The following is a 20,462-nucleotide window of genomic DNA, read 5'->3' as shown; positions in this document are numbered from 1 at the left end:
TCCCCTTGTTTGAATTATTAGTCCACTTGTCTTCAAAAATAATGATTAGGATTATGATAGGTCAAAAGTTCGATACGCTCCATAAAAGTATGCTTGAAGAGTGCTTCCAAACAGCGGAAATCACTGTTGGTTTCACGATATCATACATTACCCTTTCTATACAGTCCCGTCCCGAAGCAGCAAGTAAACCTTTGTCATGTAACAAAATTGGATGGTAATAACTATGCATAACTAGACTACAGAGGCTACAAGATGTTCTGGCCGAAAAAGGAAATTACCAAATACGGGTTTCTCTACCTTATGATGTCCTAATCCCCATCTTTGCAGCCCACGGATGGTCTAATGCGCATACTTCCACAGGAACCCCGATCTTCAACTTCTTCGTTGGGGGTTCCTTGCGCGGAATTAACAGAATAATACTAATGTGTGAAGAGCAAAAGACTTCCCTTCTTTACGATCAATCATAATGAAGATGGTGTTTCCTCCTTTTGCACCTATTGACGTACCAACCGGCGTGTTTCTGGAGGCCCATGCCTATCAACACCTTGAGGCTTGTCAGCATAACATATGTCATCGCGAAAAGGACGAGAGTCCAAAATTGTTTCCACGGAAGGGGACTGTAAGGAAGATGCGCAGCATATACCGGAGTAAGCACTCGGATGACCTACAACAAAGTTGACAATACCGTTTAGGATTATCTCATAATTATCGATATTAATAACAGTATTTGCACACAAAATTGAATATTTCATTTTCATCACAGCTCAAATCTCATATCAGAACCCTAATTCTTGTAGCCCATTGTAGGATTCTGTGAGCAATTAGTGAACTTTTCTACGGATAGATTTTTTGCTCTACCATATAAAAGTGGGGATGACTTCAAACCATGAAAATCGACGTCAAGGTACGTAATAACAAGTGGCTTACCACACAAGCTGGTGCCAGAGGAATGAATGTAAGATTTTTCTTTGAAGCCTCTGATTGTATATTTAAAGTCTGATGAGACGAAAACAGAGGGTCAGATTTCAATATAATGATCTAAACATACTAAATATCCCTTAATCCTACACTGGGTGAGAAAAAGAAAAAAAAAGCACCCACAACTTTTTGAGAAGACAATACCTGCTTGCATAGATCTTCAAGAAACTCCGAGTATGCAATGGGCTTAATGTTATTGAACTTAGCAATGAACGAATGCTTTATGATATCGATAATCATCTCACAGACGTATACTAAGAGAGCATTCTGCGGTAAGCAAATGTAAAAACAGCAATCAAAATGTTTGCTGTGCAAGAAAACTTTTTCTTTTATAAAGAACAGTTTCTCGTCAAAATGTCTAGGTCAACTTACAGAAAGAAAACTTTCGAACCAGGGTCCTTCAGCCTCAAGAATGTTTTGAGCTAAAACAAACAAGAGGAATGCTGAAATGTGGAATCTCTCTACTGAATCTGGTTGCAAGAAACCAAAAATAAAATAAAATTTCAGATCAAATGAAAAGATTAAACCCGAGAAAAACTAGATAGCAAATATGACATTAAGATTTAAGCCTACATCTTTTCTCTGTAATCATCACACAATATCGCCAACAGACCTATTTGTTTTTATGCAACAAACCATAAGCAGACGAGGTAAAAGCTTCCAAGGTTTTGTTAAGTCTATGCCCACAATATGATCTATATTTTGGTAGTTGAGCACAAATATGGACACACTGTAGCAAATGTTAAGCAGCCTTACTATATACTAAGAGTGTATTAGAAGGAATGCATCAGAAAACAGCAATGTGATTCATACGGACCGTAACATAACAGGAAGATAACTCACCAAAGTATACCAGACTATGAATGTTGTCCTTGCTAAATCGCTTAAACACACTGCTTTTTATCTCGGCAAAATTATTGGACACCAGCAAAGCCAACAAGGCATTATTGTGAGCAACTATGCAGGTTGACAAAGTAATTGCCTGAGCTAATAAGATAAATGCATGAATAAGTACGTATAGTTAAGGAACTCTGTATATTATGCAGGAAAGTGGGGTAAAAAAATCTATGAATAAAATGATCTTTCCAAAGGATATTTGAGGCAGCCACAGCTAAAGCTTGGTCGCAAATGAATCTCCAAATCCAGAATCTCATGTTTTCTGGTGGACAACTTGCAAGTCCATCTGCTGAGTTAAATAGAGTTTGCAATACATCTGGGTTAAAACTTTGGCATAGTTTATCAAATATCTGCAAAGTACAAAGAAAGCAACTCTTAGACTGCTGCCAACAACTATGCTTCTAAGATATTGTACAGTGACATTTTGTTTCGCCTCAGCCTTTTTGCCTTTTAAAAAGATGAACAACATAATGTTCTGAAGAGGAAATTGAAAAGAAATACAGCAAGTGTCAAAACTTAAATCATATGATCAATAACTTAATTACCTCCAACACGTTGTAAACCACATATAATTTGATTGTTCCTTGACCACGGATCATGTGATATATTAAGCTGATATCTAAGGGAAGCAAACAAATAAATAATACAATCAGTATACTACATAGTACATCCAGCTATTGCTCTAATCAATGGAACTGGTCATCAGGTTATAATAATATCCACAAACTGGTTGCTATAAGTCATTACAACGTGAAAGAATAGCTCCATTATCTTCTTACTCACCTGTTTGCTGCAAGAGAGTGGCTCCACAAGCCATTATAGTAAAACACCCAAAATCAGACAGCTCTGCTGCAGATGGCCTCTTAAACTGCCTGCCCCAGGTATGGTTAGGTGACGTTTAAATATCTTGTCATTCGTTACGGTTTAACAAAATTTAACACAAAAACAAAAACAACATGAAAACAGAAATTTCACTACAGTGGTACAAACTTCAAAGCACCCGAATGACTAAGCCGATATAAATGAAAGAATTCAAAGAACCCAACTTTGCGAAATTATGAGACAAACCCAGAGGGGAAAAGTGAACCTTGAGTGTATAGTCCTCCAAACAGTCATCAAAATTCTTGTTGGCATGATCGTCAACAGTGACAGAAACGAATCAAAGCACACAAAGAAGCCAACATCTATAAGCTGCAGCAAAAATGGTCACAGTTAAGACAGAGTTGTACACACATTTTCTCAAGGAACAATGTAAAATAGCTACTGCTAAAAGATTACCAGTTCACATCGCCATGGCAATCGAAATATCGTGTCGTAAACTATCTCTCGCTCCTTCTCATTGCCAAGGGTGGTTGTGCTCCGCAACGAATTGCCAATCGACATCTCTTCCATGAAGTACTGCACTGGCGACTTGTCCACTGAAAATACACCTGAGACAAGAAGCCAAAATAAATATCAAAACTTGAAGAATTTGTACACAAAAATTGCACGAGGGAAAAGCAAAAGGACTCACAATTTGGATCTTCGGACATGAGCCGCTTCCAATCCAATGACTCGGCGGTCTGCAATTTCGGGATCACTTTCCCATTGGGCTCGCTCCTTTGCTTACTCGCCGAACCCCCCTCCGCCGCACTCTCCTCCTTGGCCTCGCCTTCAATATGAGACGACGCCGTTTCCGTCTCTTCCACGACTCCTCCGGCGCTCCCAATGACAGTCCTCTGCCTCAACTCGGCGGCCCCGCACAAATTCTGAAACTCGGGATCGACGACCTCCGTCGTGACGGGCAGGAGCACGGTCTGGGCTCTGTAATTGAATTCCAATCCGTTGCCGCGAATATCGCCGGTTTCTACGTTTGTGGTTTCGGAATTGACATCGAAGGAGTCAGAAACGACGCCGTAGGTGGCGGTGGGGCTTTCGGGTATGGAAGCGTGAGCGGTGGCGGGTGTCTTCTTCTTCTTCTTGCGTTTTCTCCGCGCGGACTTGGCGTTGGTGGATTGATCGGATTGGAGGGGATCGGAGTTGGATCGGTAGAAGATTGCTTCGTCATGTTCACCGTCGAGGGAGCTGTTTCTTCTCAGAATCTCGAACGACAGTTTTCGACCGTTGGATCTCAACGCCATGAGACGAGACCTTCAGAGAGCTTTTAATTCAGAACTGGAAGAAGAGGAGATTCATAATTTGTGAATTACGACAAGAAAAAAAAAATGGAAGAATGGACAAGAGAGTGAGACTGAAAGAATCAATGTGAATGCGTCTGGGCATTTGGGGTGGGTTTTTTGAGCGAGTTTTAATAAAAAGATGTCGATGCTATTTATTTTAACGAAAAATTATATTTTTATATTAAAATGTTAATTTTGATGTTATTCATTTCATTTTTCTTAGTGTAGATAATATCGTATTATTAAGAAGAACAAAATCACAAGACAGGAATCAGGATTCTCTCCTGAGCATTTTCCTAGGGATCCTGCAATTTTATCCGTTCATCGTGTATCGTGCGATCAGAAATCATTTAAAATTTAAATTTTAAAATTCAAATATGAATAGTACCTAACGAAAACTGAGCGCACGATATAAAATGAACGAATAAGATTGCGGGATCCCTAGGGAATGCTCAGGAGAGAATCCTGGTTCACAAGATATAAAATGAACGAATAAGATTTTATCTACATTCAAAGTTCGTTTATATGCTCAACATAGATAAACAATGCTCAACAAATTGTGCCTTAAAGTTGTTGTAGAAAATAATAATGTCTATACTCTCGTCAATCCCTTCTAATATTTAACAATGCGAGTCACAAACGTTATCGGATCTTGGACTCTTTACTTTCCCGATTCCAAAGGCCCTTTGGGAACTAAATCATAGCGGGCCCAATGAGTATAATACAATAATATACAAGGAAAATAAATTAAATACAACAACTTAAAGCAAAATACAAAAAAGGCGCCAACGAGGGGCCGCCGGCAACAACGACATTATTCAACTCCAGAGACTAGTCGTCGCTGAGGAAAAATATAGTGGGCTTTTTGGGCTCCGTGATATCCACCGTCCCCTCCAACATCTTCGCCACCTTCCCCATCGACGGCCGCATCTCCGGCCGATCCTGCAAGCACCACATCGCCGTCTGCACCATCCGATTCACCGCATCGAAATGCACCCTGCTATCGTACGAGTTCTTGATCCGACGGTCCAGAATATCCTCCACGTTCATCTCCTTAAACACCTTATCGAACGCCCATCTCGGAAAGTACCAGTCGTCGCTCTCGATCATCGACCCTTGGATCTCGGTGTTGCGGACCCCACTCACCAGTTCCAACAGCACCATCCCGAAGCTGTACACGTCAGCCTTGGGCGTGATCTGGTCCGCCTTGATCCACTCCGGCGCCATGTACCCGCGGGTCCCGTGCATCCGAGATATCGTCACCATGTCCTCCTTTTTCTTCAGCTTCGCCAGCCCGAAATCCGATATCTTGGGGCAGAAATCGTCGCCCAAGAGAATGTTCTCCGGCTTGATGTCGCAGTGCAAAACCCACTCCAAGCACTCCTCGTGGAGGTACGCGATCGATCTCGCCACACCCAAAGCAATTCGGTATCGGATCCCCCAATCGAGTATCGGTTTCCGCTCGTCATCGATCAGAACACCCGTTTCCTCCACCGAGTCTGACGGCGTAACCCGACCCGGTTGGAAGAGGTACTTGTCGAGGGATCCATTTGGGACGTACTCATAGACTAAGATCCGTTGACCCTTTTCCGCGCAAAAGCCCCAAAGTCTGACCAAGTTGAGGTGGTGCATCCGGGCAATAATCGTTACCTCCGCCCAGAACTCGGCGTCACCGCCGGCGACATGCTTCAAACACTTAACTGCCACCACGCGCTGATCGGTTAACACGCCTTTGTAAACGTCTCCAAACCCGCCTTTGCCGATGAGGTTCGAGAAGTCTTTGGTGGCGGCTTTAAGTTCAGCGTACGAGAACCTCTTTGGGCCCCCGGCGGGGAGGAACTCGAGACCCAGAGTCCGAGCCATGTCTCTGTACTTGATGTACTTCTTTATAAATGCCCAGAAGAAAAGCACGCCGGAAATCAGCTCCGCCGCAAAAAGGGTGCATATAATCACAATGTTCCTTGTCGTCGCGTTCGAATCCTCCGGCGGAAGCGGGAGTCTTATCTGAACGGGACACGTCGTCTCCAGCAGCTCCGTCATCCCTGTAAAATTCGACCTGTCAGTCTCCGATTTGTCGACCCGGAGAAACATAGCGGTTTCGGATCCGGGCGACCAGTACCCGTATAACAATCTCTCGAGCTGGAGCACGCAGTAGCCTTTGCCGTCGTATTTGAACATGAATCCGAGGCAATTGTTTCTCACCAGGCATCTTGATTCGCAGACGCTGAAATTGGTGGCGGGCCAATTGGTCTGGTTCGACCCGCCCGTGAAATTCACGTAATCAAGCCGCTCAAATCTGGTGTTCCCCAAATTCGTGAGCTTAATTTTCCTTTCGCACCCTCCGTCTTTGATTCCGCCGGCGGATTCTCTAAATCCCGGCGGGCACACGCAGTAAGAGGAGCTCGAACCGTCGCTGACGCAGATGGCGTTCGGCCCACACGTGCCGTGGACTTGGCACAATTCGTACCCGGCTTGCCAGACGATGTTCCATTGCCGCAGACTGGGGTCGAAGCTGTAAATTCTGAAATTCCCGTCGTCGTCGATCGTCAGTCTTCGAGATCGATTCAGGCCGAAATCGGAGGCAATAAACGAGGCGCCGTTTGCCTGCTGCACTTTGCCTTCGGAGCCCAGAGACTGGAAAGCGTTGGTGAGATTCTGGTAGACGTCAGTGTTGTTGAAGACTAAACAACTCGCGTTGACGACGCTGAACTTGCCGTTTTTGGAAAGAAGGGTGAAATTAGCTCCGGTCATGCTCTGGTTCGGCAACACGGTGTCAGTGGGGAAGGCGAAGCTCTCCCATTTGCCGTAAATTAAGTTTCCGTCGTTGCGGAGGAGGAGTCTGGTGGTGTTTGGGTTCGAAGAAGAAGGTCCTGGCCACAAGTTGCCACCGCCAGCGGCGGCGGAAGAGTTAGTGAGACGGAGGACGCCGGCTGCCGTGATGACGAGGGTTGCGGAGGGGGCTAATGGGGATTTTGGGTTGGCGGTCCAGACGACGGAGTTGGGGGCGGAGATGTTGTGGTACCAAACTGAGAAGTTGAAGAGGTTGGGGGAATTGGGTAGGCTTAGGAAACCGGCGGCAAAGAGGGAGTTTGGGGAGAGGAGGGTCTTGTTCTGCTGGGATGGAGTCCATGGGGAGTCTTTGGAGGAGAAGGAGTTGAGTTGTTGGGCGGAGGAGGGTGGCAGGTTTGAGAGGATGAAGGCGAGGAGGATGGAGAGGAGGAAGGTGGACATGGTTGTGGTGAGTTTGATTGGATGTTGAGTTTGATTGGTGGTGTATTAATGGCGGCTAATTGGCCATGGCGGGTTTGACTGGCATTTTTGCGTTGACGGAAGTCTGTTGACTTGGAAATCTGGAAGAGTTAGCGATCCCTCCACTGATTCATGTTTTCATTTGTTAATTTGGTCAATACATTATGAAATCATAGACTTAATGGCAATTTTAATTAATTGGCAAATACAATTTTAAACTATTCAATTTTTCGGAGACGAGACAAATTTAGATACAGTCAAGTCGGTTAGAGTTATGCATTTTCTCGTCAGTATTTTAAGTTTGACTCCTCCTTAGCGTGCAATATTTGTTAGAATGCCGAAAATAAATAGACTTAAACTTCAATATAAGTAAACAAATTATTTTAATCAACTTGCTTAATTCATATTTTTAGCTTAATTAGAAATTGGAAAGCGATGCAGCAGCAAAACAAACGGAAAACAGCCAACAGATTCATACTTAATTGGATAGAATTTGAAAAAGTCATATAAAATCCAAAAATGGAAAATGATTCACAAGCCATCCAAGAGGAAGGCTTAGGCCTGCTGGTCCCTTATTACACGTTATTCGGCATACCATCAACATTCAACTCAATATTCTGTAAACAATAATTTGATAGAGAAACAAATTAAAAAATCAAATTCCACTCAAAACCCATATAATATTTTAATAAAAGCAAAGCATAAGCAATCAGGCAAACGATCAGATATTCAAAATCATCAAAATAAAGAATCAAACGACGTTAACCGACCTATTCCATGGTGTTTTTATGGTTCCAATTATGCAAAAAATCATAATCATTATTCTGCGAATGGATGGTGACATTGATTAATCAAGGGTTTTTTTATTGGTTCCAATTTAACAATATTTCAAAAGCAAATCAAACAACGAAACAATGCATTTTATACAGTTTTTATGGGGTTTTTTTTTTATATTTTATACAAAAATTTGGTTGTAATATGTATATATAAATATAAATTGGGGGCCTCTTCAAAGTGAGAGAGAGCGATAAGGGAACGGCTACTTCAACTACCATTAGACTGTCTCTAATCCTAGGCTAGAAGTGAGTTAAAAAGTTAAATTTTAGATTCCCCATTAGGCGAAAAGTTAAATTTTAGCTCCCTTCCCCTCAAAATCCAATCCAACCCAACCTAAAACTTGGACCTAAAAACTAAAAGCTAAAAGAAACCCAAATTCCGCCCAGCTTTTAGCCCAAGATTGGGCGTGGACCCCACCAGTGTGCTTGAAAAGTGGGCTGTGAACCCACATGCCGATCCCTCACTTGCCCAACGCACGGCACGCGCCAGAGACAATCACAAAGGGACCCCACCCACTTGGGCTTGTCTCCCGCATGTCAGCCCAGTCGGATAGCCTAACGGCTGTATTTGTGATCCAACGGCCTAATTTAAATGAGCCATTGATTAATCCAACGGCCTAGATTCAAACTTTTTTTTTAGTTTTATATTTATATAAAATTTAACGGCTAAGATTCAATATAATCAAATCTAACGATAAAAAAAAATGATTCAACAGTTAATTTGTGTTTATACATTTGTATCATGATTTTCATATGCTTACATAGTGTTTCATGAGTTTCATGTATCGATTTAGTGATTTTTCAATAATTATCGGAATTTAAATATTTTGGGTTAAAATGTTCATAAAATTAATTTAGAATAGTCTACATAATTTTATTTTTTTTTAAGTCAGAATGGTTTGAGCAGAAAAAATGTTTTTGGGCTAAAAATATTAAGTTTTAGGCCTAGGGTTGGAGATGGTCTTAGGGTCGACCTTGCTCCCTTCCTTTCTCTTCTCATTTAGGTCACCATAGCCACCACCTCCAACATTCTACTTTAGGTCCGGGATAAATTGACGAGGACGAACAGCAAGAGAGAAAAGTCTGCCTCTTTTCTCTCATAGTTTGAGGTGCATGGATTTTAGATCCAAAATCGACGAGAGGTATCTGGCCCGAGTTTTAGAAAGTAGGGGAAATGGCCAGCGAAATCGTTGGCACTAGGGATAGGCAACAGTTATGGCGGGCAGGTAACCGCGGTTATTTATTCATAACTGTTTATGTTCATACCCGCATAACCGTTTACCCGTTGGATAATTGCATAAACGGTTATACCCATACTCATAACTGTTTATAAACGGTTAACCATACTTATAACCGTGTACCCATTTAATCATAATTGTTTACCCATTTAACCATAATTGTTTACCCATTTACCCTTTTTTGAACCCGTTTATCATTTTTTACCCATTTATCCATTTTTTCACCCGTCTACATGTTTTTTTTAACAACTTGAAAATTACAAAAGAAAAATTTGTCATAATTTTCATTTTCTGACAATTAAACACCGTTATAGGTACATTTTTGCATGCATTTCTCTATTTTTATCATTTAAGTCCTCATACAATTCCAATAATTGAAATATAGTTTACAAAAGATATTTTTCTGCTACACCCAAGCAAGTCTTTAACTATAATCCATATGATTACAAAGTAAAGCTTCTAAAAACAAAAAGTAGTCATTATCATGAATACTAGATGATTCAAAGCTCCAAAATATTCCGAAACTAAACACTTTCGAACACTAATACTTTAGCACGTTCAATCACAAAGTCTCATCAACTCGTTGTCACCAAAAGAGGCCTATAAAAGAAATGTATAAATTGAATTACTATCCCATTTAGGAACACTGACACCAATTAGCATGAATCCAACAGAGGTAAGTGATCACAGAAGGTTTACATTGTACGCTCAATTATCAAAAGAAAAAAAAAAAGCAAACAAAAGCGGAGTACCAAATCAGTTGAGTTAGTATCACCATTCATCAATGTGCATAAACAGAAGGTTTACATTCCATGATTTTTCACACCTATATGCATAAATTGAATTAGTATCACCAATAACTCCAAAGTAAAAAACAAAAATGGTGCACCGACTTTCAAGTTTAGCAGCAAATCTTTGTCATCTGAACCACACTCCAACTCCCTAAGACCATCTTCAATCCTGACCTAAAACCTAAAAATATTTAGCCCAGAAAATTTAGGTTTTAGCCCAGAAACAACTTTTCTATTCCAACCCTTTTGGCCTAAAATTTTAGCCCCAGATTATTAAAAAATGAATTAAGGCTATTTTTTTAAATTAACTTTTAAAAAAAATAAAAATATGTAGACTATCATAAATTAATTTTATGAACATTTTAACCTAAAAATATTTAAATTCCGATAAATTTTGAAAAATCACTAAATCAATACATGAAAATCATGATAAACCACATAAACTTAAAAAAAAAAATTATTCTAGCCGTTGGAAAAAAATATTTAAATTCCGATAAATTTTATAATTATTCTAGCCATTGGATTTACATTTGGACCGTTAGATTTTTTTTTACCGTTAGATTTGATTATATTCGATTTAAGCCGTTGGATTCAATAAATATATAAATATAAAACAAACAAAAAAATTGAATGTGGACCGTTGGATTAACCAACGGTCCAATTACCACCACTACCCGATGAAGAAAAGTAGTCATTGGCAGGACAAGACCTACTTTTCACTCTCATCCGTGGGTCCCAGCACCTTTTGTGGGCTAAATTTGTGACCTATATTTGCCTTCATTTTAAGTTTTAGGTTTTAGGTTTGGTTTAGGTTTGGGTTGGAGTGGATTATGGGGGAAAAAAAAGGAAAATTTAGGTTATAAGTCACCATTGGAGATGGTCTAATTAACCCCTACTATCCAGCAAGCAAGCAAATGAATTAAAGAAAAAGGTATGCTGGTAATACCGCGGGTTGAGACTTTGAGTTCGGCAGAGAGATTGAAAATTTAGGGTTTTAAATTTTTTTACATATATTAAATTAAATGGGTAAATGGATACCTGTTATAACCGCAGGTAATACCCATTACCATCCATTTAAATTTCACAAATAAATGGTTATACCCATAACCGTTTGTTTATCTAAACGGTTACCCATAACTGTAACCGTGAACTTTAAATGGGCGGGTAACCGCAGTTACCCAAACCCATGGGTATTTTGCCCATCCCTAGCTGGCACAGAGTGATCAAGGAGGGTGGTGGAGAGAGAAGGTACCGGGGTGTATGATGATTATTTTTTTTTTTTTTTTTGAGAAGTTGCCTACCAAACAAGTTCTTGAATTTAAAAAATTTAAATCAAAACTTAGAATATTTTTATAATATATATATATATATCAAATTTTTTAGTCAATTCTCAAGTAGGATTGTTTGGGCCCAAAATAATAGTTTGGGCCGAGTATAGAATCATTCTCGGCCCGGAAGGCCTTGCGACAAGAATACCATGGATCGTTTAGTACGTGGGCCTCCAAACCTAGGTCGGCTAGGTCATAACGCAAGAAGTCGAGTCCTAATGCAATGAAGAGTCTCGGCAAGACCCGGAAGCGAATCCGGCTCGGTTAAGGACTAGGTTCACAATCCTAGTGAAAGTAGGACTGGTCGAGTTGGTGCTGATCAGGAGAAGAAGACCTAGTCCGAGTAGGTTTTTAACTCAACCTTGGGGGGGGGGGGGGCGTTGCTATAAATAGAAGAGACTGCGCATCATTCAAACCCCCCTGCAAATCAATACAAAACTGCCCTGCGCAAACTCTCAACAACTTGAGATTTTTTCCTTCTTTTTCGCTGACACATCTTCCGTTGGCATCAACAGCACTGTGGAAGCAACCGGTGATATCTTAAGTCGGCATAGATAGCTTTGTCACCGTAGAATCAGTCGATCTCGCAATGTCTTCCGTTGGCATCAACAGCACTGCGGCGAGAGCGGTTGATTACCTATCCAAGTCTCGGTGGAGAAGGATTTCTGAATCCTTATTGATTGAGGTCATCTCATTAGCCTTCTCGGCGAAGTGAGGTGTTACGGTATATCGAGCTCGGCGCTTTGCTCGCCGAGTTATTTTATGATTGGATATTCCCAAGTGGGATTTAGAGTTCGGCATTCGGACGGCCGAACCACGTTTACCATCAAGACTTATATCTGTTTTGAGTATTTGTGCCCTTACACTTTGGTGTCGATTCGGCGAGAGTTTACTCTGACGAATAACATCACTGTGATCGAATCCGACGACGACGATTCGTGAACTTCGTAAAGAATAGTAACCTTGTCTTCAGGTTCGAGAACCCAAGAGGCCGAGACGCGTTCCTTCCTCGGTCGCAATCGCAAGACGTAGAAGTTAGCCGCGCACCCAACGCAACATCAACAAAATTACTCCTCGGCCGACGAGTTGGCACGCCCGCATTCACCGAAGGACGTAGTTAGCTTATAGATTACTCGACTTGCGCGCCACGTAGGCTTGGTAGTTTCTAGGGTCAACAAGAATACAAAGGGGCTCTCAAGAATGTGTATCCAACTTGGAAAACCAAGTAACTCTACAATTGTAAGCAAGCAAGCAGATTTATGCGACCAGTGCCGGCCTTCATTTCTTACATTGTTTTAGCCCTCCTAGAGGTCACATTAGATCAGATATATTTACAATTGTTTGAAAACTGTAGCCATAAATCGTGTCGCTGCGAATCATGTCACCACAAACATTGTTAACTCTGGCTTACTGCTACTGGTCTAAAACAAGCAGAAAAAACCCAAGTGCCGATCTCTGAAACACATCCAATCTTCTTCCGAAGAATCTTTCGCAGTAAAGTAATCATCCATAGATGAAATCAAGGAACTCATTTTGTTTTTATCTCATACATTCTCGACTTACTTGTTGATTGACTGACTAAACAAGTTTAATTAATCTTCTTAAAAACTTTGTAGTTGCAGCCTCGATCGGTCGAACCAAAGACAACATCGTCATCGTGTACACAGAAGACAGAAAGCAACTCCGTAACCAACTACCACTTCATCTGGCAATATTAATTTTGCTCTACTTTCTTTCTCTTACTTGAGTTCACAAACCCTAAACCCCTCCGTCTCTCGACATGCAGAAGCGATTTCGGCAAGTTTTCACAGCTCTAAGAGAGCACAGCTCCGTGAACTATGCCAAAATCGCTATGCTTGGAGGGTTTTGCAATGTCGAACTCATCATCATAAAAGCCACTGCTCCTGATGACTTGCCATTGCCCGAAAAGTACATTCAGGAGCTCTTGAAAATCTTCTCCATTTCCCCGTCTTCGTTAAGAGATTTTTTACTCAGCTTCGCTCGCCGCTTTGGCAAGACACACTGCTGGCGGGTTGCACTCAAGTGTCTAATTCTACTCCACCGCCTACTCCGTTCGGTGCCTGAAGACAGCAACTTCCGGTCTGAGCTCCTTTGGGCTCAATCCAACGGTTTGATGTCTCTCAATCAGTGTCACTTCCGCGATGATTCTTCCTTGGCTTCTGCCTATTACAGTGCCCTTATTAGATCGTACGCTCAGCTCCTCGACGAAGCTCTTCATTGCTATTGGTTGGATTCCAAGGCAGCCTACGACCAGCAAGAACAACGACAATATGAAGAATATCGCGAACAAGAAGAAGAATACGAAGAAGACGGAAAAGAAGAAGAAGAGCCGGAACTTGAGAGCTTATCCAATAGAATGACGGAAGTAGGTCGAATGCTTGAAGTGTTGCCGCAGCTGCAAACCCTCATTGACCTTGTCATGGACTGCCGTCCCACAGGACCAGCAGCCAAAGCCTTCCTCGTCCAACTCGCCATGAAACACATCATCAGAGACAGCCTCATGTGCTACAGAATCTTCTGCAGCGAAATCGTCACGGTTCTGGACAGTTTGTTTCAAATGCCATACAGGAGTTGCATTTTGGCTTTCGGCATTTACAAAAAGGCAGCCGTCCAAGCAAACCAACTCAGCGAATTTTACGAGTGGTGTAAAGCCATGGGACTCTGCGGATCGTACGAGTATCCCTTCGTTGATCAAATCCCACACATACAAATTCACGCTCTCGAGAATTTTCTCAACGGTATGTGGCAGTTGACGGAGTCCTCATCCACACCAACTTCGCCAATTTCTTCGGCCTCGGTGCCGTCATCTTTCGTGGAGTTTTCAAGTTCCAGCACTTTGACAGAGGACGATATTAAGGATTTTGTATTTATGTCACAAAAGGAGCATATTCTTGTTAGTACAAAATGGGAGAAGTCGTTGATTCAGTTCGAAAGAGAAGGTTACAACGAGGAGAAGCTGTTGATTCAGTTTGATGAGGAGAAGCCGTTGATTGAATTCGAAGATGATATCGTTGACGAAAGCTGGGAAAGCCTGCTTGATGCTTCCATTAACAAGTCTCCTGCTGCTGAAACTCAACAAAACAATGTATGGCAGATGCAAATATACAACCCCAATGCTCTAAATCCTTTCCATGATTCCATCAGCCAGTCATCGGGCCAAATTACCATGGGGACTATAACGTTTGCTGTGCCCAAATTTAGATGAAAAATGCAGGCTTTATATAAATATTGTAGGAATTATGCAAATATTGGTTTCATTTTTTGACGGAGTGCCTTTATTGACATCCAACTTTTGGTTTAGTTCATCCAACAAAATAATTTTGTCATTATAATTCCCAATTTGAGTAACCACGCTGAAGAACTTCCATCCGTTGCATGCTATGAAATTTGAATTCGCGAAACTCACCATACATACAGTTGGCTCTGATACCAACTAATACAGATACGGAAGCGCACACATCAAGTTATCAACAATAACTGCACATTAAAACGGACATAAAGGGATTAAAACGCAGGGAACCCCTTGAAGGTCAAAGAGCAATATATTTAATAATAGAGTAATGCTAGAAATACCAAATTTTTTAAACATATGAGGTGTCACCAATAAGAAACAAGTACATTAATCGATACTTAATTAATAATCAAATTATCTACAACCACATCATTTAATTTGCAAATTTGGTTTTAAAAATTTGGTCTACCTAACATTACTTTTAATAATAATATTAATCAAGGGATTAGATTTTATTATACGGGATATCTTGGGGAATCAATCAACTGTTACATGTTCGTAAATCTTTACAAACATATGAAGTGAAACATGAGGAGTTTTACACAGCTTTATGGTTTACAGTGTAGTGTTAATGTAAGAATATGAGTATGAGATAGAGAAGTTTTAGGACCAGTTATAGGTATTCAATTTGGATAGAAAGTCCTATTGATGAAAGGAATGTTGATCCTTGATTGAAAAGGATTTTGGTTAGCATCAGGAAACAAGTGTTTGTTTCCGATGAGGATTTTGATAGGAAATCCTGATCTATTTTGGTGAACTCTATATGTATATATATAGTGATCTCTCTTCTCACAGAACTAACGCTCATATTGGACCATAACCTATCTGTGAGTCGAGCTCTTGACAATCTGCAAGAGAAGAGAAGGATCACTGAAAGTTTGCTGCAATGGCTACGAGTTCTGGTGCAGCTGCAGGTATGTTTTCCTTTCTGGTTATTTATGTGCACATAACTGGGTTGGTTTCCTTTTGTTTGTGGTTCATGTTTTGGTCTTGGTGTTTGTTTGTTTACAAGTTCCTACATGTGGTATCAGAGCCACAAGACACAAACATGAGTTCAAATCTGTAAAGGAGAAAAGTCGAATGTGTTTATAAATAGATAAATAAATTTTGCGACTTCCAGGTTTCGAAACTGGTTTAAACGAATTTGCTGGAAAAGAGTTTCACAAAAACGACATTGCGTTTTCAATATGCAGAGAATTAATAAAATAAAATTGACCGTCAGGATTTTTGGGGATTGATATGTGGCCAATTGCTGGTGCAAACCTCAATGTTTTCATCTTAGATGCATCGGTGGTATGTGATCTCCAGATAATGACAAAATATATTTAAACTATTACCATTGGTTTTTTTTCTGCAAATCTATTGGTTGAGGTTGTTTTCTCAATTTGGGGTTTTGATTAGCAACTTCATCGATCAAAACATGTTCTAGGTTTTGTGATTCTCTCAACTCTTAAATTAATTTTTTCAATTTGGATAATTATTTCCGTTGCGCTGTTCCAAATTGAAATCTGCAAGAGGTATGTATTGATATTTCTGATTAGAGCTGATAATCAAGGCTGAATTTTTCCATATATGCGGAAAAATTTTGATTTGCATTTTCTACTGATGGTTTTGTGTTTTCTTAAACAACCATGAAAAATGATCATTATGCATGAGACGTCTGTTGATGCCTGTTGTTGCATATGTTGTCTATAAGTCTGCAGTGATTAAAAGGTATGATTGCTTTTAATTCTTTCAATACATGTGTATGTTTTAGCGTATATGAATCTGCTTTGCTTCTGCAGATTATGTGAATCAGGTATAAATCTGGTATGATAACAATTTATATTATGCTGCACGTGGGAAAGGGTGAACTTATTCTTGCTTGCTTCTTTGGAGATCAATAAAGTGATTTAGCAAAACACATTTATCTTAAACATCATAGTTCTAATTTTGAGAATTATTGCTTCCGCTGTGTTCATTATGATGTCTGAAGATTGAGGTAGCTGTGGTTTCTTAATCCTTTATATGAATAAAGATGTGCATAAAATATGCTTGACCAAATATTAGTAAGATAAAAGAAAGATGAAATCTTGATTATGACGACATTAATAAGTTTTTGTTTGTCTAAGAGATATTAACGTTCATGGTTTGTCTTTTTTTGTGGGAATTTGGGTCGACGGGATTCTGGTCGTCGCTTTGGCGATGATTTTGGTTCGGCGCGTCTGTAACCATGGCAATCCGTATGGATGGGTCTCGAGCATTGATGGATAATTTGTTTCGTTGATTTGGAGCAAAGGAATTGCAATCTGGTTGTCGAATACGAGTCCAATGATGCATTCAGGTAACTCAGTTCACTGTTTCATGCATAATTAATTGTTCTCCTATATGCGTGATTATAGTGCGATGAGTTGGAGCATAATGAATTAGGGCTTTTGCTATTCCGAGTATGCTTGTTTATTTTGTGAAGGCACAATTAAACTCGAAGTCCCTATAGATGCCAACTTATGATTTATGTGAGATGACTGGAATCATTCTTTCTGCATAAAGATTCATTAGACTAATATTTGGTGTACACATTGCTCTTCTATTTTTGAGTTAGAGCCTGTGTAATTAGATTGGGTGGAAAATATTGTTTTGTTGCTATTTTGTTGTCTCAAGCAGATGTAAGATTTCTCATTAACTTGCTTGAAACTTGAAAGCTTGCATCATGATTTTCCATTATGAATTATGATAATAGAATTTGACTTATTGTTGCTACCAAATACCTGTGGCTTTTATGTGGGTCTGATTGGTTTGAATTATTCTAGAAAAGCAAAATTGGATTATACGAGTATCCATAATGACGTTTTTAAAATTATGAGTGTAATTCATATCCCAATTTTGGTTAGACTATATATAATAGGTTTTGGGGGTGTTGCCATATATGTGAATGATGTAGTTCAGAATTTTTGGGTTCGTTAATGCCAATATCTGCACTGTATAACCAAAAACATGTGAAGGCTCTTGTGTTAGTACCTGTATGAAATGATATAAATTGTTTAGTGAAACCTTGTTGGCAAGAATGTATTCTGAAACTCATCTCACTTGATATATTGTAAGTGTAAGAGATTTGATATTATGTATTAAATCTATAAGTACACTAAATTTTATTGGATGATCATCTTGATTATCTTGTTTTAATCAAGATGACTTATGCCTTTATATCCAGACATTATCAAAATTTAGTTGATCTTGCTCGATGGGTATTGAACTAGTTAGGATCAAATTGAATGCAAGAATATTGTGCTTGCTATTCTGATTTTGATTATTGTTGAAACTGGTGATTTTGGGTTTATGTGAGATAAGTTTTTCCGAATGGATTGTGACTATCTTTTGATACATAGACTGCTTGCATAATGGTTTAGGTGTATTTGACTAAACTGAGATTATGCAATTGGTAAGGAATCGGGAATCAATTGGTTGATATCTCCGGTTTCTTTATTGGCTGTGCAGTTCATTCTGCTTATGCTTAAGTGGGAGAATCATATGTTCGAATGTAAGCATAAGGTTATTTAGGCCGGCCATTATAATTCATTTGGATGCTTGAAAACCAGATTATGGTTTTATTGAAGCAATTGGTAATTATTTATGTTACTTAATTTGTTTAAGTAATGAGAAGTTTAGTGCTATTTGCTGGAACTAAACTTAACTTGATATAGTGGGAGCAAATCAATTTATGTGTTTGTTCTGGTCAAGTAAAATCACATTGTTGTAAATACAAATTGGATGAATGTGATCATGGAATTTGTTTGCATATTGGTTGCGGCAATTGATCACATTGATAAGACATTCAGTGTATTGCAATGACTGTTAGTTAATATAGTTGATATTAACTTATACTTAACTTGTTTGTGTTAAGTATAGCCTAGATAAGTGGGAGCAAATTGGTTTGGTTTTTGCTATATTGGTTCACATAATTACAAAGTGCAAATTAAGTATGTTGTGACTTTTGAGTTAATTCTGCGATGTAACAGAAAAAATTCTTAAGTTCAATACTTTAAAATGCATGGGTAAGTTGTATGTGAGGTTAAGCTTTTGTTATCCAAAAGATTTGGTGGCTATATGAGTGGGAGTAGACGTCTTGGTTTACTTTTGAGCTTAGATACATTGCTATGAACATGAACTGGACATTGTGATTTGTAAGTTAAATCTGTATTTTGTGTTGCAATTATAAATTCATTGTTTTGGTTTATGTAAGCTGGTTGTGTCTATGTACTTGTGTGTTGGTGAATGACTTAATTATGTGATCACCTTTATAATAATTTGAGATGATTATCTGTTAGTGATCACTTCTATCTAAGTATGATTGGATAAACTGAGTACTTGAAACTGTTCTCATACTCAAGTGGGAGAATGTAAGAATATGAGTATGAGATAGAGAAGTTTTAGGACCAGTTATAGGTATTCAATTTGGATAGAAAGTCCTATTGATGAAAGGAATGTTGATCCTTGATTGAAAAGGATTTTGGTTAGCATCAGGAAACAAGTGTTTGTTTCCGATGAGGATTTTGATAGGAAATCCTGATCTATTTTGGTGAACTCTATATGTATATATATAGTGACCTCTCTTCTCACAGAACTAACGCTCATATTGGACCATAACCTATCTGTGAGTCGAGCTCTTGACAATCTGCAAGAGAAGAGAGGGATCACTGAAAGTTTGCTGCAATGGCTACGAGTTCTGGTGCAGCTGCAGGTATGTTTTCCTTTCTGGTTATTTATGTGCACATAACTAGGTTGGTTTCCTTTTGTTTGTGGTTCATGTTTTGGTCTTGGTGTTTGTTTGTTTACAAGTTCCTACAGTTAAATGAGAGTGGTGGATCTCTTGTGTAACATGTTGAGGTAAAAAACATTGGAGATGAGGATGTACTCGTGAGCAACAACCATTCAGTCTCCTTTTTGGCTTCAGACTTTCCTGCGCACCAACCAAAATCCACATATTTCACAGATCGAGGACTAGGTGGAACTCGAGTTGAGGTTACCTAATTCCGCATCAAGTGAAATGGGTATTTTCAATTTAGAGAATTAAAATTATTCATACATGTTCTTATAAGAGGATGATTTTCTAAGCATATAGTTTGAGTTGCAAACAATGACAAATGCAGTAAATAGTAAATTGATTTCGTTCAGACTGAGGGAGGGGACGACAAACCATCTCGCCTTCAAAATACAATATAAAAGGCCAGCTTCATTACCTTACATACAATATTACAAGGCAATACCTGCTTAATTTAAAACTACGGGTGCAACTTGGGCTGGGTAAACCGAATTCGACCATGTCAAATCCGAATTCAAACATAATCGGGCGAATTAGAATGAACTAAAAACCCACTCAATCGCAACCCGAGCTCAACCTGATTATTTATTGGGTTGATGTTTTGCCCACCCATGTCAAACCAAACTGAATCTGATTTCTGGCCGAGTTGCTCATGCACATCACTCGTCCCACTTCATATTATATAAGCTAGTTAAAAGTTTGGGAGGGATATACTTGAAGTTTGTTGCTTGGTTTTGTCTTGTAATTTGGTTTCAACTTTACATAGTTGAAACTTTATAAATGCGTCTATGCTATTTGGTTGTATATATTTTGTATGGATGATGGTGTGTAAATTTTAAATAGTTTTAACGTCATTGTTTTAAAATTTGAAATTT

General features: G+C 39.4%; 3 protein-coding genes across 3 annotated transcripts; 1 reads left to right on the top strand and 2 right to left on the bottom strand.

Moving 5' to 3' along the window:
- Window positions 1–57: 57 nt before the first annotated feature.
- On the bottom strand, window positions 58–4,164 carry LOC103444597 (protein POLLEN DEFECTIVE IN GUIDANCE 1-like). Its single transcript, XM_008383554.4, has 11 exons — window positions 3,389–4,164; window positions 3,154–3,305; window positions 2,963–3,066; window positions 2,659–2,747; window positions 2,421–2,494; window positions 2,075–2,225; window positions 1,822–1,989; window positions 1,351–1,448; window positions 1,123–1,245; window positions 928–996; window positions 58–664 (listed from the first exon to the last, which is right to left on the bottom strand). The coding sequence occupies exons 1-11, from the start codon at window positions 3,993–3,995 to the stop codon at window positions 458–460; spliced, it is 1,842 nt and encodes a 613-aa protein (XP_008381776.1). The 5' UTR covers window positions 3,996–4,164; the 3' UTR covers window positions 58–457.
- Window positions 4,165–4,604: 440 nt separating this feature from the next.
- LOC103444598 (G-type lectin S-receptor-like serine/threonine-protein kinase At1g34300) lies at window positions 4,605–7,515 on the bottom strand. Its single transcript, XM_029095706.2, has one exon. The coding sequence runs from the start codon at window positions 7,263–7,265 to the stop codon at window positions 4,866–4,868; it is 2,400 nt and encodes a 799-aa protein (XP_028951539.1). The 5' UTR covers window positions 7,266–7,515; the 3' UTR covers window positions 4,605–4,865.
- A 5,741-nt stretch (window positions 7,516–13,256) lies between these two features.
- Window positions 13,257–14,702, top strand: LOC103444624 (probable clathrin assembly protein At4g32285). Its single transcript, XM_008383578.3, has one exon. It carries the CDS (start codon window positions 13,257–13,259, stop codon window positions 14,700–14,702), a length of 1,446 nt encoding a protein of 481 aa, XP_008381800.1.
- The last annotated feature ends 5,760 nt before the right edge of the window (window positions 14,703–20,462 follow it).

Source organism: Malus domestica, chromosome 16, assembly GCF_042453785.1.
Source record: "Malus domestica chromosome 16, GDT2T_hap1".
Taxonomy (NCBI): domain Eukaryota; kingdom Viridiplantae; phylum Streptophyta; class Magnoliopsida; order Rosales; family Rosaceae; genus Malus; species Malus domestica.
This window is presented reverse-complemented; position numbering and strand designations above follow the sequence as displayed.

Excerpts from the sequence above, each read along its gene's own strand:
- LOC103444624 (XM_008383578.3), top strand. The coding sequence starts at position 13,257 with ATGCAGAAGCGATTTCGGCAAGTTTTCACAGCTCTAAGAGAGCACAGC.
- LOC103444597 (XM_008383554.4), bottom strand. The coding sequence starts at position 3,995 with ATGGCGTTGAGATCCAACGGTCGAAAACTGTCGTTCGAGATTCTGAGA. Across the intron at positions 2,226-2,420 it reads TGGTTTACAACGTGTTGGAG|ATATTTGATAAACTATGCCA; the intron begins GTAATTAAGTTA and ends TGTACTTTGCAG. Across the intron at positions 997-1,122 it reads TTGAAGATCTATGCAAGCAG|ACTTTAAATATACAATCAGA; the intron begins GTATTGTCTTCT and ends TCGTCTCATCAG.
- LOC103444598 (XM_029095706.2), bottom strand. The coding sequence starts at position 7,265 with ATGTCCACCTTCCTCCTCTCCATCCTCCTCGCCTTCATCCTCTCAAAC.